At 37.6% G+C, this 17,606-nt stretch overlaps 1 protein-coding gene across 1 annotated transcript; it reads left to right on the top strand.

The window, feature by feature from the left end:
• Positions 1–591: 591 nt before the first annotated feature.
• On the top strand, positions 592–6,122 carry LOC102226241 (cytosolic 5'-nucleotidase 1A-like). The gene is made up of 6 exons (XM_005803144.2): positions 592–826; positions 921–1,088; positions 2,242–2,371; positions 2,524–2,646; positions 3,708–3,892; positions 5,081–6,122. Exons 1-6 carry the CDS (start codon positions 713–715, stop codon positions 5,444–5,446), a joined length of 1,086 nt encoding a protein of 361 aa, XP_005803201.1. The 5' UTR covers positions 592–712; the 3' UTR covers positions 5,447–6,122.
• The last annotated feature ends 11,484 nt before the right edge of the window (positions 6,123–17,606 follow it).

The following is a 17,606-nucleotide window of genomic DNA, read 5'->3' as shown; positions in this document are numbered from 1 at the left end:
AGGGGGTGCAGCAGAGGAGGAGGGAGGTCATTCATGTGTTTGTGTGTGAGTCACAGTTGTGTAAGCAATTAAAGATTTAACGAGAGCAGCGCTCCAAGATGCCCGTATTGTATTAAACATTTAAATGGAATATTTGAATAACGTACAGTAGCTCGCAAAAGCATAACTTTTTTTTTCCAGTTTTATTGTCACTTTATAACTACAGACTTTATAATGTATTAGTAGGACTTTATGTGATAGACCAACACAACCTAGTCCATTATTGTTAACATTATTTTTATTTTGTTTTATTGTTGTTGTTTTTTTTTTTTTACAAATTATTGTAATTTTTTGTGCATGTCTTAGAGTTGCCTCTGTAATATATTTGCACGTATTGCTAGAATGAGACTGTTCTCACATTAAGAAAAGTGCAGCTTGCTTATTTGCTGTACAATTTTATAATTCTGCGTTCAGATTCAATTTATATAAATGGTACTATTTAGTATTTTGCATAGAACGTGTTACTGTGGTAGTCAATAACCAATGCGGCGAAAGTGTTGTCATGACAACTTGCGTCACTGCTGGTAGGAACTCCCACCGGGCTTCCCTACTTTCACTTCCGTAAAGTTTAGTAGGTGCAACAGAGTAACTGTAGCGTACTGCACGCTACTTAGTTGAGTTTGTTTTAGATTTTGTTTCGACTCTCTTCAGTTTTTTTTTTTTTTTTTTTTAAATGAGCGAAATTAAACCAAAGGAAAAAACAGCAACCAAAGACAATGAAGAGGAAAAAGACTGGGAAGCAGCTAAAGCTTTCTTTGACAATCTAAAGACAAAAGTCCCAAGGCCGGTGAGTTTATTACTTATCCCTAACATTATAACTTTTAAAGTAGCTTAGTTTAAGTATCGGTAATGGTTTTTCTGTCGTCCTCTGTCTGTGTCAGCCCAAACCCCAGTATGCGGTAACTATCGCCGTCTCCTCTCGCACCCTCTTCAACATGGTGGCGGAGAGGAAAATCTTCGAGGATGAAGGAGTGGAGAAGTACGTCGCTTTTCAGGTGGAACATGAAAACGATCCGTTAACGACGGGACCTGCTTTCCCTTTTGTAAAGGTAGGCCTGTCGTTCAGGGAGTGGCAAAAAGCTGTAACTCCGGCGTGGGCCCTTTTAAGGCAGCCCAGTTGTAGCCTAGTACTGGTACTGGCAACAAGCCATCAGTCTTGGTGCTGCTCACCAAACTAAAGTCTTTTATCCATGTAGTTTAACTTCTTAGCAGGGGCGTATTTAAGGGGATGTTGGACCCTAAGCAAGTTTTGGTGCCCTTTCTGCTTTTGGTGACAGAAGAGTAAAAGCTCAACAGAATTGCTTCAGGTTTTTTTTATTGATTGTCCAAAAATAAAAGACAATACTAACATGTGTTTTTTATATTTTTTATTGAAAAAAGAAGCTGTTAAACAGAGCATCTTCATCCGTCCATAAACTGGTCGAAATTGTTATTGTAACTTTGCCACACGTGTTATGTTGATGTGACCCAGTCATTCAAATACACCGAAAGAATCAAACTCTTTTATGATTATCTCATTAGGAGTCAGTAACTTATGAGCATCATAAAACTACAGTCACAATTACAGTACAGGAACAGTTTTTAGAGTATTTTGCAAAGTAATTGCCAATAGACCAAACAGCCTAACAGGTATCTACTTTTCAATCTCTGACTCCCATAATAAGTTTTTTCTCTTATTGTGAATTTTCACATTGGTCTTGTTTTCCATGCTGCTCCTCTGTATGTTAATTATTGTACAATTGTTTTCTTGGAATAAATAAGTCCACAATTGAAGGTTATCACATCAAGCGACAATATATATATATATATTTTTTCTCTTTTTTGTCAGTTGAATTGTAGTTCCTCTTTTAAGGTAGGCACAACATTGAGACAGGTGTCACTCATTGGTTTGACAGCGGCATTATGAAAAAATCTGACCTAATTTTGTTACCAGAAGTGGAACATGAGTTGAGTTGAATCTCATCCATCTGTCCATCCGTTTGCACTGCTTCTATAGTATAATATGTCTATCTAATATAGGAAATACATGATTCCAAACTCACTAAAATCCTTTATTTCCACAGTCAGAACATATATTGTGCAATTTATTTAAACAGGAAAGTATGGCAAACCTTTTGTAATACCTGTTACCTCATGTGTAACGCAATAACTCAATATGCTTTTTTTCCTTTGAGTGTTCAGAAGGTCTGATATGTGTTACAGGCTCTCATGAATGTCAACACTCGACTTAGGAACCTTTACCCAGACAGCGAGGAACTGTTTGACATCGTCTTGATGACTAACAACCACGCTCAAGTCGGCGTGCGCCTCATTAACAGCATTAATCACTACGGTACGCTGCGTTTCTTAACCAAACATTGTTAATCGTTCAGCTCTGCAACGTCTCACCGCCTCGCTACATCAGCAGGCATAATCAAGAAGGGAACTCATTAGAACTGGGGTTTCATTCTTCATGCATATCTAATGTATTTGATGCTCTTTCAGGGTTGACCATAGAGAGATTCTGTATGACTGGAGGGAAAAGTCCTATAGGTTACCTGAAGGCCTACATGACAAACCTTTATCTCTCAACAACTCCAGAGAAAGTTACAGAAGCAATAGAGGCAGGTAAGAGGAAATATCCTTTTATTACAGCCAGAACGTTTGACACACAAACTTTTATTTTAAATATTTATTTAATACTGTTCCCCTCCATAATTATTGGCACCTCTCACAAAAACCCTGAAAATAAATAAATATTTTATTACAGCTGCATAAATCTCACACTGAAAAATCAACATTTAATTCCAACAAATTTATTATGTTGGTAAAAAAAAAAAAATCCTGCGTTATGAAATAATTTTTAATCACCAGTGTCACAGTTAATTTCACCACTAAAGATTTCTTTACGCTAAATGAAACTGAAATATTTCTAATCGTACATACATCATAATCAAATTCAAGAAAACACGACGGTGAAGAAGATGGAGTGTCGGGAAATTGAAAAAATAATTATTGTTCTCATCTGAAATGAGATGATAAACAAGGCTGAATGTGGCCCTAAGTTTGTTTTGCCCCCCAGGATAATGGGGGCCAAGACATTGTCTTGTGGGGGAAAATAAATCCTCTCATGTCACTGTTGGCAACATGCAGAAAAAGTAGCATATAGGTATTATCAAATCTCCATAGTAACCATTTGTTTTCTCAGCTTTTTTATGCATTTGTAAAGTGCTGCAAGTTGGTTAACAGAAAGGCTGAACTTTATGGCTCCTCCAGTCTAATCTAAAAATTTAATTAGCATATTCTTGATAAAAATCTCTCTCTATTTTTGATCAAATATGGTGTATTTTTACTAGTTTCAAATTGTTAAATGTGAGGATTTGCTGCTTTTATCCAAAATGATGTATAACCACAAAGAACCAGGAACTGAAAAGAAAACAAGAAAGACAGACTGAAGTTTGTGATCATAACATTGCAAAATGTGGAAACATTCAAGCGATAGGGAAGCTTTTGCGAGTCACTATTATTTTGGTGAAATCCACAGAGGTGGTTGCTGAAACCTGAAGTTGAGCGTCAGTTCAAACATCTGATAATGAAATATAGGACTGACATTAGCCTGCGGCAGACTTCCAAGAACAGAACATTCACATGTCAGCAGGTTTTTTTAACCGTTTCTTTCCTCCGTGAAGGGATTGCTGCAGCCACCATGTTTACGCCAAAACAGGAGAGCGATCTGAGCGACACTCAGCTGAGAGTGGCGTTTGATGGTGACGCCGTCCTCTTCTCAGACGAGTCAGAAATCATTGTGAAGAAGCACGGCCTCGACACTTTCTTTGAGCATGAGAAACAGTTTGAGAATAAACCTTTGGCTCAGGTAAAAAGGCACTGTCATCTCCGTGCAACATGTCTGATACCTGTAAAAATGAGATCACATGTCTTCTTAAAATAAGACATGTGTCATGCAACATGCTGACATGTTGCATGACTCTATGCAACATGTCAGCCCAGTGTTCATATTCTTTTACATAGCTTTAAAATGACTTTTGTTTCTGCTTCAACTTTGAAGGTTCTTTTTTCTTCCATTAGTCACATTTTCTGTCTTCATCAGTAAATTGTGATACATGTCTGAACTTGCACACAGATCTATATTCTTGTCGTTATAACTAATTTGAATGTGGAGATACAGGTTTGTCAGATTCTTAACTCCTGGAGTTATGAACCTGTCTAACCTGCTGTAAAGGACTATGCAAAACTGTTCATTCCCTGTCATGGCTTCACATCGTATCCGGTTGCAACAACAAATCTCAATTATACTGAGATTTTATAGGATAAACTGAGACAACGTAGCACATAATTAAGAAGGTACTAATACATTGGTAATCAAAGGTTTTGCAAATAAAAATGCAAAAGGTGCTCCATGCATATGTATTCAGCCCATTTTTACTTGTTACACCCTTGAATAAATCTCAGGAAAACCCAATACGACAATTTGGAGTTGAATTAATTTAATTAAATTTATGTAGTGCAGATTTACTACAAATGTCCTCTCAAGCATTTTCCAAGAAATTATCTATCTTATATGCAGTCAACTCGATCAAATAATACAGACCCATTGAAATGAAGCTGTGCACTTATTAAAGAAATTGCAAGGAGTTGATCAGAACAGTAACTTTTATCTTTTACTTCAACACAGGTCATAGTTGATGGGATGAGCTAAAATTTGAACTGCACCTTCAAATAGGACAAACAAAAACATACAGCCATATATATGTGTTAGAATGGCCCAGTCAAAGGACCGACATAAATCCAATTGAAAATTTTGTGAACACTTAAAAATCACAGTATTGATTCAGGTATGAATGCAGGTGCATGCAGCACTTTTCAGATTTTATTTGTTAAAAAAAAAAAGTTTGGGCATCACTACAAAATCCCAATAAGAAGTTAAGTTTGTGGTTTTAATATAAAAAAAGTTCAAGAGGAATAAATTCTTAGCTTTTTTTAAATATATCTGTTGTCACACTCCTCATTTTATGGGACATTAACCTGATTCTGTGCTTCACAGGGTCCATTAAAGTGTTTCCTGGAGGCCCTCGGTAAGCTTCAGAGAAAATTTTATGCCAAGAACGAGCGTCTGAATTGCCCGATCAGAACCTTCCTGGTCACGGCCCGCAGCGCAGCCAGCTCCGGCGCACGTGTCCTGAAGACCCTCCGCAGCTGGGGCCTGGAGATCGATGAGGCCCTCTTTCTGGCCGGAGCTCCCAAAGGCCCTCTGTTGCAGAAAATCAGACCTCACATCTTCTTCGACGACCAGATGTTCCACATTGAGGGGGCCAATGAGCTGGGAACCATATCTGCACATGTACCTTATGGAATTGGACAGAAGTACAACAAGGGGAAGCTCATCGAAGAGCCCAAAAAAAAGGAGTAATTTGCAAGTGACATATGCACGACTACACCAACTTATCTGCATAGGAAAAGATTTGCTCCAAATCAATCATGTTTTAAAGAGGCAGTATTATGTATTTTGCAGGCACATAGGGGCATTTTATAGCACCATCAAGTAGCTATGTCACCTTCGGTTGTTATAAAAATGCTTTATATGTAAAATATCACAATATAATGCTTTGAAATTGGGGCTTTGTCTCTTTAAGAAAGTCCTTGTTCTTTCTGAGACTCCACCTTCAGCACGTCGTCACAACAGCGTTTCTCCATTAACACTCGGAACAATGTTTTTACCAGCGTTACACTGAGAAGTAGCTCAGTGTAACGCATCTGCATGATGAACTCCGCAGATGTGCAGCTCTACTAGGTGTTTTCTAATTGCTGCTGCCGCTCGTCTGGAGGAGCTGAGTGGAAAAGATGTAGCTTAGTGAGAGCGAGCGTTTTGCAAACTCAAATGGCTGCCAGCGGAGATTAAAGGATTTCTCAAACATGCATGAAAGAATCAAAGCTACACTCCAGTTATGTTTCTGATGAGGGAATAATATTATAACATGAAGTAAAGCTCAAAAAAGTCAATTTTTACACAATACTGCCACTTTAAAAATGCTCCACTAAAGAAAACGTTAGAATTTAGTTTATTAAAGGATTTTGAAATATGTATGGTGGGAATACAATTTCTGCCAAACTGTATTTTCACACTAAAATTAAATTATGCAACACACTTTTTTTTTTTTACTTTTAATACTAAACAGAAAACAATCTATTGTCTGCATCTGCTTCCTTTTTAAAGGCTCAATCAGGAATAAATAAATTTTTAATAAAGTTTATTTATACAAATAAAATTTGATTGATTGATTGATTTATCTTTTTCGTTTAATCCTCTTTGTGCCCTGTTTGTATTTTCCTTTGGCCTTGAGCACATAACGGTCCGCTCTCTCCTGTTTGGTAATAATCCATCATTTTTAGGCAATGTTCTTGCATATGTATGTAACACATACATATTTTAAAACAGAGGTTTACTGCCAGGGTAGAAATGCTGTGGCTTAAAGGGACAGTGATGCTGCCTTTCTGTTTTTTCTTTTTGCTAGATGTTAACATAAAACTTCTATTGTTTTGACGTTTTGCTTATTTTCATGTTGCATTTGTAACATAGGACCAGACTACTTGTGATAGATTTCAAACAGAATACTTAGCGCTGCAGAATTATGCAAATGTCAGAATAACTAAACAGCAGACTTGCACAAGTTTTCTAAGTGCTGGAAATATCTGTATTTGTCACTTATTTTGTGCCGCTCAACTTTCCTATCTATAGCTATTTTCACACGGGCTCTGCTGCTTCTGTTTTTGGATTGTCAGATTGTATTGAACTCTGAGCACACAGGCGGGTTAATAAAGTAATGTAGGTGAAGTTTGTTTACTGGTGTTTGGTGTGGCACTAAATTAGTAAGTATTTTTAGGCATTTTTATAAAATCTATTTTCAGTCTTGTACTCTGTTTACATATTGAAATAAGAATATGAACACAAAAAAGTTCATGTTTTTTTTAAATAAAAATATTTTCTGTTCCAAAAGCACTGATTGTGTCTCTTTGTGCTGCTACATTTATAATTTTAGGTTAGTTCATTTATGTGTCTTTTTTTTTGCCCTTATTAAGTGAAATAATCATTTGATACGATATTTTATATTAAAATAGATTTGATGTTCTAACATTTAAGTGTAATAAATAAGAAAAAACAGAAGACATTTGTTTGGGGGTAAATCAATTTAAACTACCAGTACTGTACAAACATGATTTATTTTGATTTCTTTGTTACTTTTATTGTAATTAAATTCTAAACAATTACTATAAATATTGACTTTTATATGATACTCATACTGTATTTGAACCTACTACAAATAAAGCAGATTTGGAGCAAATTTTATACATTTTCTGCTCTCTTGTACATAGAAAATTGGAAGCAAGTGGTGGATGTTTTAGCTGAAATCTTTAAGAAGCTCCTGACTGTTTTTCCTGTCCTGGTTTCATGATGCCAGTAGGCTTTCTGAAGAGTCTTACAAGAAATAAACTAATTTAAGTAGAATGGATCAGTGAAGAAAAAAATATTGGCTGCAGGAAGAAGGATACTTATCAATATCTTATGGCACAATGAGAAGTCCAAAGAGGAAAGACACAACTTAATTTACGTAATAATCCTATTAAAAAGCAAAACTTTTTGTGCTGGCTTTATAGGTTACTTTTACCCTAAGATGTAACGTATAGTCTCGGAACATCATTATTCAAACAAAGGTCCAGCTAGATATTGTCTTTTAGGAAAGTTTTTAAGTTAGGTTGCTTAAAGAAAGAAAATACATGAAAAATTGTTGAAATCTACTTTGTATCCATCTATAAAAAATGGTTCAAGTGTCTGTGCCCATTGAGGAAAACATTAACAGCTCCTATGTATCTGAATGTTTTAAAGCTAAATTCCTGCCACTAGTTGTGTGTATCTTGACTCACCAGTAAGTGGCGGTATGTAGCAGTTCTCTCCACCTTTTCTCCTACTGATCTCACATCCTCAGGTTTGGTACAACTGGTTGTTTGTCATTTCACCGTTAGATGGCGCTGGATGACTACTTTTATCTTTGCTCAGACGTTGTTTTAGTCACATACTGCACATAACCTAATTCAACAATGTGCAATGCTAACTATAAGGTAAACAGAGGGAGACAATAATAATAGTAATAAAAATGTGAAGTTTTTGCATGCTTTGGGAAATATTGTTCTTTTTTAACAAAGCTGAACTCATTCCGGAGGTGGCAGTATGAAGCTGTGTTGGAGAGACAGAGACATAAAAAGCTTTACTGTTTTAAAACAGCAGAAATACAACTTTAATATCAGTTTCTTCATTTCAAAACAGTTTCCTCTTCTGGTTGTATTATGCCAGATGCATAATGCATCATTTAGCATTATCACTAGTAGATGGCACTAGATAGCAGCAATTACTCCCATTTTTGTTTCCCCACACATCCTCCACTTTGACAGAACATCATTTGCTTGATAAATTTATTTCAAATAATCAAATTCAGTATTCTCCGATGCATATTAGCAGTTGATCTTATCTGTATTCTTTATGTTTCTGTTTACTTTGTGCTGCAGAAGACTGTCATGTTGTACGTGTGTGATTTTATTAGCCACGAAGAGGTGCTCCTGCTTAATTAACAGGCATCACACAGAGAAAAGAAGAAAACCCACAAGGAATATTTGCATTTTCTGAACTACAGCAAGGAACTATTAACACGAAAATCACTTCTAACAGTTTTTGCATGCTTTGAGGAATATATATATATTTTTTCAGCTTTAATCTAACTCTTTCTAGGCTCATTTTGCTGCCTCATTAATATCCCTGCCAAGTGCAGCAAGGGCAATACAACACAAATAACTTCTTCTCTCTGAACATTAAGGTCTAATTGGAAGTTAATGAGCTGTCCTTCGGTTGCAGAAAGAGAATCTGGAGATTACCTCTAGGCTCCATGTTTGATGTAAGTTATTAATAACTAGAAATATGATTGTTTGTAAAGATCAGTTAAGGAGTATTTCATTTTTGCAATTTGAGAGTAAAGCAATGATATACGGGTGATTATTATTTGCAGGTAAATGAATAGGGGGGAAAAAAATACACTTTGGGATATACACATGTAATTTATTTTCATCATGATAGAAATTGTGCTTTGAAGTACTGCACTCACTTTTATGCAGGCGTGTTCAATTTTGTATTTATAAATAAACACATTTCTTGCATCTTCCCTGTTAAAACCTTGTGCAGAAATTTTCCTTTTTAAATAATAGCTGTTAGCTTATTTTTTGTAAGTGTGTGACATTACCTCAGGGAGTTCATGAGATGCAGAACTAGCTGTTGTTGCAAGTTTTATTAACAGAATGTGCAACAATGTGGAAAAGGTGTAACATCTAACAGTAATACATCTGTAGTAAGAAACATGAAGATCGGGTGCATCATTTAGCATTATCATGAACTGAGGTAATGCATCATATTAGATCCAATTGTGTGAAATTTGTCAAATCTGACCTTTTTTAAGTAACTGCACCTATCAAATGAGGACGTTGGATTTCTGCATGCTACTTGTTTTCCATCATGTTTTTCTCCCTGAGTTTCTGCTACTGAGTTGCTCATCTTGTCAGCGGAGCATCTCTGCATCAAGCCTGTCAGGCTGCAGAGCGCGTGCACTGCTGCACGCTGCGACCAGCCTACTGTTCCCATGGATACTCGCTGCTGACACCACCAGAACTGTGTAGGCTCGTTGAAGATATAATTAATAATAAAGGATTAGAGGCAAAGGTAGCATGGGGCTCAGTATAAGAAACCTCATCATACAGTTACTATAATTGGCACCCTTTGTGTATGTGTGTGTGTGTATGTGTGTGTGTGGATGCCACAGGAAAAGTTAGAGGAAAATAACCATGCACTGACTCTCTGCTGCATTTATCTTCTTGACAAGCAATTTGTTCTAAATATGTTTTCTTGGTTGGTGTTTCAGAATATTTTCTGAAAGTAATTTATTTGGACCATCAGAAACACGTTAGTGCCTGAATGCCCAAACTGAATATGTGAGGGACAGTCATTTAGCATAATTAAGTGTCTCTATATCCAGTTCTAAGATATTCTTATTTGTGTCTTAAAACGAAGTACACCCATTTCAAGATGCATTAGTGTAAAACAAAAGAAAACATTACATTTCTTTGTTGTGTTTTCCTAGATTAACATAGAGTGACTAATGAGACATACAATAGAAGGATTACCTGAAGCAGTTGCTAAAAAGTAAAGAAAAGGTGCAGATGAAATGCTTGTTTTTTTAAGATTGATGATGCGCTTGGTGATGTATGTGCTTGGGAACACCGTGGCTTATTTTAAAGCTTGTTTGTTCAGAAGGTGCATGCAAGCATCCTGCCTTGTAGAAGTCCAGATGGTAACTGGCTTTAATTGCAAAAGTCTTTTATGTATATTGAACTTTTTTGCATCTTGTTACATAACAACCAGAAACTATCATGCTTTTTGTTAAAAAAAAAAAATCAGAGAAGTGGAAGTTTAATGTTTCATGGTTTTCAAAGGTTTCTGGAAGTAATTCCTTTTGCTCTGACACCCCTTAACACAATTCAGTGCAACCAATTACCATCACAAGTTGCTTAATTAGTTAATAAGGGCCACCATCCACTCATGACACAATTATTAGTTTTGTACGCCATACATCTGTCCAAGAGGAATTTTATTGTTGCAAGAAAGCCAAACGGAAGTTTTTATTGGAATTTGCTAAAAGCCAGATGCTCTGGTTAGACACAGCTCAACTTTCTGAGAAAGAAAAAACAAAACAAACAAAAAAAATATATAACACTTCACATCACACACCAAAACTCAAAGTGAAACATAATGGTGGCAGAGTCATCATCAGTGGAAATTTATTGACATGCTTTAGATCTAAGCATGTTCAAGTGATAGAATGGCTCCAACGCCCTGACCTAAATTCAACAAGAACAGTGACAAGACTAGAATATCCATTGTTTTGCATATGCTTTCAACTCAGTCTGACTGAGTTTTTAATACTTTGCAAAGGAGAATGGTAGGGGGATAAACCTATCTTAAGTTGTGCAAATCTAGTAGAATATTGATAATAAAAGCAGAAATGAGGCCCATGGTAACTTTGGAGGAGCAGCAGAGGTTCATAACTGTGGTGAGAGAATATTGACAGGAGAGCCATTAGTCATCCACTCTATGAATGTTGCCTTTACTGACCAGTGGCAAGAAGAAAGCCTTAAGAAGACTAGCTTATATGTATGTAGTTTTCAGAGCAAACACAATGAGGCACTCTGGTTACATGACTGTGTCCAAAACTCCAGAGCAAAAGTGGAACAGAGTGTGCAAAAAAATAGACATAGAGCGTTATATGGAGGTTCACCTCGCAGCAGGTTGCCCCTAAATAAACAGCTAGAGCTACAATAGATTGGTTTCATCAAACCAAGGCAACAAATTGTACATAACTCTGCTATTAGGCTATAAAAACTGTGAAATGGTTAAACCTTTCTTCTAAAACGTCTCGCTAACACATTTTCAGGAATATAAAAAAGTAATTAATCAACTGATTAATTTTGCTTCATATGCTCATGCTGCGGGGCATTTTTAACTTAAGACCACTAGAAGGGTAAAAAGTGCAGAAATTGTGAAGTAGAGGAGTGTGTGAAATCTAAGACCTTAAACTTTGCTTGAAAAAAAAAATCTAAAATCAAAACATTGTTCTTCTTTCCTGCCTCATGTTACCGGAGTTGGATTCTCTGCTGCAGAGCGCTCATTTCCTCAAACTCTCTGAGCTGTGGAGACGGTTAACGCTCATGGTAACAGCTCAGCTCAGTTAATCTGCTGCACGATGCTGCACCCACCATTTGTTGTGAGACTCAGTTGTTGGAGCTCTGTAAGTGATGTGACAGGCTCTGTTGACTGAATACTGTGCTATGATAATGACATGTATTGAGGTCAGCTGTTCCCATCCCCTGTATCCTATAGACACATCATCTGTGCATTCACTTCAAGCTCATCTGCTTCGTAGCTGATTGAGACGCTGCACAAAAAAAACAAAAACAAAAAAAAAACCGAACAAGTTTACATTCCTGTCGTCTGTTGTCAGATACAGAACTTGTCAAGATTAAACCATACAATGATTTCTTTGTGTGGTGATGACACACATGACAGTCTGTAGTTACAGATTCTCCTCACTTTTGCAGTTTATGTGCTTCGGTAATTGCTGTCTTGCTAATATTATTGCACATCTAAAAGTATTTTCTGTGGAAACTTATCCTCACACTCACAGAGAGCGCTGGCTCTCATTCAATTTGGCCAGTTCTCATTTGATTTGCACAGCGTGACTGTCTGAAAGCCAAGCGACAGGTCCGGAGGCATCGGCGAGGGGTCTCGGCACGAGATGGATTAGTGACGCCACGTCAGCACTCTGTTCTTATCTCGGTTTTTCACCAGCACACCTGTTAGCCATTATTGATGGACTCGGTTCAGAAACAAGGCCCAGTTGGTGCGTAAGCCCACCACGACCCCCCACCCCCTTCGCAAACTTGAACATCCGGCATGCAGACGTGAAAATGAGAACAGGTTAAATGACTCTCAGGAGAGGCTTCTAGCAATCTGAAATCAATCATGCTGTTCGTGTTCCCGAAGAAGGGCTGATTGGACTTCCCGATGTTCTCCGCTGAGCTATTAATTCACAGACACGAAATGTCAGCTTGCATTGAAAAAAACATTAAACGGTGCTGAAAGAAAATAAAAGATTCCTTTGTTTTTCTATTCTAGAGAAATTATTCCTGGCATACCTTTTGTCTCTGTCAGACAGTGGCTTGCACAAGTAGTCAACAGTTGAACTTTTTCACATTTGTCACGTCAACACCTTCAGCATCGATGTTTTTTTATGAGAATTTTATGTGACAGACCAACACAAGGTAGTGTGTACTTACAGAGGGGAAAAGATATACTAGCTTTTTTGTGTTTTTTACTCATAAAATTCAGAAAAATATTTTCAAGCATTTGCATTCAGCTTTCTTTACTCTGATACCCATAAATAAAATCTATTCCAACCAAATGTCCTCAACAGCTCATCATCACATGTACAGTGGGGTCCCAACCTAATCGTGGTTCAATCGTCACGATGTTTCTATGGTACGTAATTACAAATTATTCACGGAAAAATTACCCAGGTAAAAAATCACCCATTTATGATGTTTCTGGTACACCATATCTATAATATTCCAACAAAATTGCCACCTGAAAATACCTGAAATATGTCATCCAAATGGGTTGTCTGTACACCAAAGAATGGAGATAATATTAAAACTGCTTTGCTTCAAGGCTGTGCGAAGGTGGCTTTTAATGGTTAATATTTTTTAATTTTTTTTAATGGAGTATATTTTTTAACTTTAAATTTTTTATATTTTAACAGTTAAAATTGGCAGTTTCATGCATTTCCAAAAACCTGGTATTTATGGAACAGTGGCAACAATAAAGCCACTGTTTAAGATAATGCCATTAAAAGTGTCCACCACAGTAAAGGTGGAGTGAATGTCATCTGGTCAGGTGGCACATCACCCTGAAAACACAATACGCAACACAAAACACAGTGGAGGCGACACCATGTTGAGGGACTGTTTTTCTTCAGCAGGGGTCACAGTTGAAAATCCTGGCTAAAAACCTGGTAGAGCCAACAAAAGACTTTGGACTAATTGAGAATCGGAGGCAAGCATTGAAAACTGCTGATCATAAATGTTTTCAGTCCGAACTCTGATCTTTTGTTTAAGAAGATCAAAATGTCCAAAGCTGGCAGAGAACAACAAAAAGCTTGCAGCTGTACTTGGAGCAAATTTGGTTCTCTGCGCATTTACTCAGGCTGAAAACAGATACACACATCACAGAGTTTTGCTTCCAAAACCTAAAAACACACATCATTTTCATTTTTGCTCTATTACTCAAAATCCCACTAAAATATATTAATGTTTGTGTTTGTAACATGACAAAATGTAAACGTAAAAGTGAATAAGTTTTCAAACTGATGTACGAACCACACATTTGTGCAGTTGGACTCCTCATTTCTAAGAAGAGCCATGTGTACCTTCTTGTCCATTCAGCATGTAGCAGGAGGCTGTGAGGACAGACCGTGGAGCAGAGAAGACACATTCTGCCATAGTAACAGCTGACAGCTGAGCAGCACACAGTCATACTACTTTATAGCCGGAGCTGATCCGATTTGGCATTTAGTGTGCTCTGCAGCTTTAGCTAGAGGTGCAGAACGTGGCCCACGCTTGGGTTCAGACCAGCCTGTGGAGCCACACTACTGGCCTCTGAGGGAAAAGCAAAGTGCAACCACCAAGCAGGCGAGCATCACCAATTATCTCCACCTCTTCGCTTGTAGCAGGAATCCATTTCAGCACCATTACCTCTGGGCAGCCACGGGCTGACAGTCTCTCCCGTCAGGGTGATACCTCTAAATTGGCTCCCACCCCTCTCCTCCTCCTGAGATTGAAAAGAGATTATTAAAGACATTCATCATAAAAGAAGCGCTAGCCTGTCTGGAAAGTGGGAAAATGGTGAAAAATGGGAGCACAATGCAGCGCGCTGGGAGAAGGAGGAGAAACAGCGGCGGGAACGAGGGGAAAGGATATAGAGACATGAGTGAGCGGAAGGCTTGGCGGTTCTCCGTGGTGCCAGACAGGGAGGTCCCAGGGGTGAGCCGGACAGACTGGTGCAGTAGGCAGGGTGTGGGGCCCAATCTGAGGCAGCGCATGCGCACAACAGGCCCCCGAGCCATGGCTTAAACCCCCACATATTGGATGCAGAGCTAATGATACCCCTGGAGACTGAAAGAGTCCAACTCCTACATGGCAAGATGTGCTGTACGATATATTGTCCCCGTCTGATCCAGGTCGTTCTCTCGGGAAAAGTCTGTATGAAAGCAGGACAATCTGAAGGCATGCTGCTCGATTTAACACTTAGACATCACATTTTAGAATAATCATCTGGAAAGTCAACACACTAAAGAAGACCAAGAAGTTGGAACAGAGTTCCTTTCCCTTGTGTTCAACTTATTAAATTTCCACCCCACTATATTGAACATACACTTTGAGTTGCGGGCTCACTTTGAGGCTCCCCAGACCCGTCTCAGTGTGTGGTATTTTATTTCTGTCATACCGCCACGGCTCACTTGCCAATCCCGATCGCTCGCTCCTCTCCTCCAAGGCAGGCAGAATAAGAGAGGTGTTATTGATGCAGTTATGCAACCACCTGAATATTGATGAACACTAAAGCGACACTATGCCCATATGAATACAGGCTCCATCACAGGAAAAGCTGTCTTCATGGTACGGAGTGACACGCGGCAGTCAGAACATGATTGAATTTGGAGTTGTGAGGAATAATCGGTAATATGATGTAATGTAGAGCAAATCTAACAGCAGTCATGCTTTCCAAGCTCAGTCAATATACACTTTGCATTCAATGCGTGTCAGAACATTAATTTAATGTGCGCACGTATCAGTGGGATGAGAGGATAACCATTTGGAATTCCATAATTAGGCATATTAGTAGAAGTTAAAATTGTGATTAAAGTGATTTGAATATTACCTGTGAAGTTAATATTGTATTTTAAATATTGTTTCTTTTAAAACAAGCTTTATTGTGGTTCTAATAATTGTGTTAAAATATCCATTTCATGGGATGTAAAAAAAAAAAAACAGTCTTCGATAAATATTTCCCGTCATATAATGCGATCCTGTACAATTATAGTAAATAAATTTATTGGAGCAAAAAGAACATTAAAAATAGAAATCTCCAATAACCGCTGTTGCATAAATGTGCATGCTCCTAACCTAACACTTTACTGAAGCACTTTTTGATTCAGTTTCAGTCTTCTTGAGTTCACAGCCCCAATCAATTATAGCAAATTTGATTAACCCAAATTAAAATTCTGCTGTCCTTGCAGGACTTTCTTCAAATACCTCATTAATTTTCTCATTAGAATATTTTAGCGAAAGCTGTAAAAGATAAAAAATGACATTACTGTTAAAATCTATCAGTCAGGAGAAGAGGATAATTTCCACAGCAGTGTACAGTGGGTGCCATATTGAGGGCTGTCATCAATTTTTTGGGAAAATATTGGACCAGATTGATGTTAGTAATACCAGACATTTCTTCAATACCGATCAAAAGGTGAGAATGAAACTGGTTAGAGAGACAATAGGGATGCTGAGAATGACTCTGAAGAAGCAATTATGTGGCAAAAAGCTCCTGTAATTTCAATTTGTCCGGACAAACAAGAATGGCCGCAAGATTAAATTTATTTCCTTCAAAGAAAACATCCAGGACTGGCAAAGATTCCCTTAAGGGAAAATGTCTTATGATTTTATCAAATATAACTTAAACTTTTGCCTATAGTTTCATTAACTAGTTGGCACACCCATTGCACTGAACCTCACTGAAAGAACAATATGATAAATGGTGGTGGCAGCATCATACTCTGGGGATTCTTTCTATGTCAAGTTAGGTTTGGTTTAAGATGTACAAAGTTATTAATTAAAAAAAACAGTTTTAGCTCAACACCATCACCTGTCTTCTAGAAAGCTCAACATGAAGAGGAACTTCATTTTCAGCATCACTGTAAGTTTAAATTTAGCGAAATCCAAAATTATTCATATTCCCGGCAGATTTAGAGCTACAATTATTCTTACTTAGTCAAGAAATGTTTCTTCTATAGGAAAGGAGATAGATATTTATCAGAAGAAGTTAAAACAACATAAACAAAGTCCCCATTAGAAAAACAATATACTTTTTTAAAGAATTGGTATCTTTCTTTTAATTATCCTGCTCAGTTGCACACTTCTTATTTCTCCAGTTACCTTTAACTTGCTGCTATTAAACTTGAATTTTTCCACTGTGCATGCATGGGCACTCTCCAGATACTCCTCTGCTTCCTCCCATTGCCCAAAAACATGACTGTTAAATTGAATGGCTAAATGATAGAAGTGAGAAAGTGTGTGCGCAGCTGTGTGTGTTACATGTCTTGTGTTGACATGTTGACCAGGGATATATCCCGCCTCTCGCCCAGTGACCTTACATGGATAAGTAGGTGGACGCAATCAATGGATGTTGAAAAGTAGTTATTCCGTTCTAATTAATTTAAAAAAAATTTTTATTGGCATCACAGCGAACACACACTTCCCCCGTATTCATTCTGTGCTGCTCCTTCAGTTTCCCTCAGCACTTAGACTCCTGCTTCTTCCAGCTGCTGGTTCCTATTCTGCAATCACTCCTCTCTTTATACATACTCCCTTTCAGCTTTTTTTTTTAGGTCCTTCCATCATGCTGCTAATTTTCCCTGTGTTCAACCTGAGATCTCATTTAGGAAGGGAGTTTATTCACTGCCAGTAAAGACTTCAGTTGACTGCATCTTGCCTCCTTTCTGCTACTGGATCTTTCACAAACAAATTTATGACATGGGGAGGATAAAAAGGGGACGCTGGGCAGCAAAGCGTAATGTTATGTTGTTCAGCACTTCTTTTACTATTATCTGGATCATTATCTTATTTTTAATTTGAGCCTGTTATTGAGGGTG

This window comes from Xiphophorus maculatus, chromosome 15 (genome assembly GCF_002775205.1).
Source record: "Xiphophorus maculatus strain JP 163 A chromosome 15, X_maculatus-5.0-male, whole genome shotgun sequence".
Classification (NCBI taxonomy): domain Eukaryota; kingdom Metazoa; phylum Chordata; class Actinopteri; order Cyprinodontiformes; family Poeciliidae; genus Xiphophorus; species Xiphophorus maculatus.
This window is presented reverse-complemented; position numbering and strand designations above follow the sequence as displayed.

What these genes read in the sequence shown, in the direction of transcription:
- LOC102226241 (XM_005803144.2), top strand. Translation starts at nt 713, where the DNA reads ATGAGCGAAATTAAACCAAAGGAAAAAACAGCAACCAAAGACAATGAA. An exon ending in TACAGAAGCAATAGAGGCAG is followed by an intron (nt 2,647 to 3,707) that starts GTAAGAGGAAAT and finishes TCCTCCGTGAAG; the next exon opens with GGATTGCTGCAGCCACCATG. An exon ending in AGAATAAACCTTTGGCTCAG is followed by an intron (nt 3,893 to 5,080) that starts GTAAAAAGGCAC and finishes TGTGCTTCACAG; the next exon opens with GGTCCATTAAAGTGTTTCCT.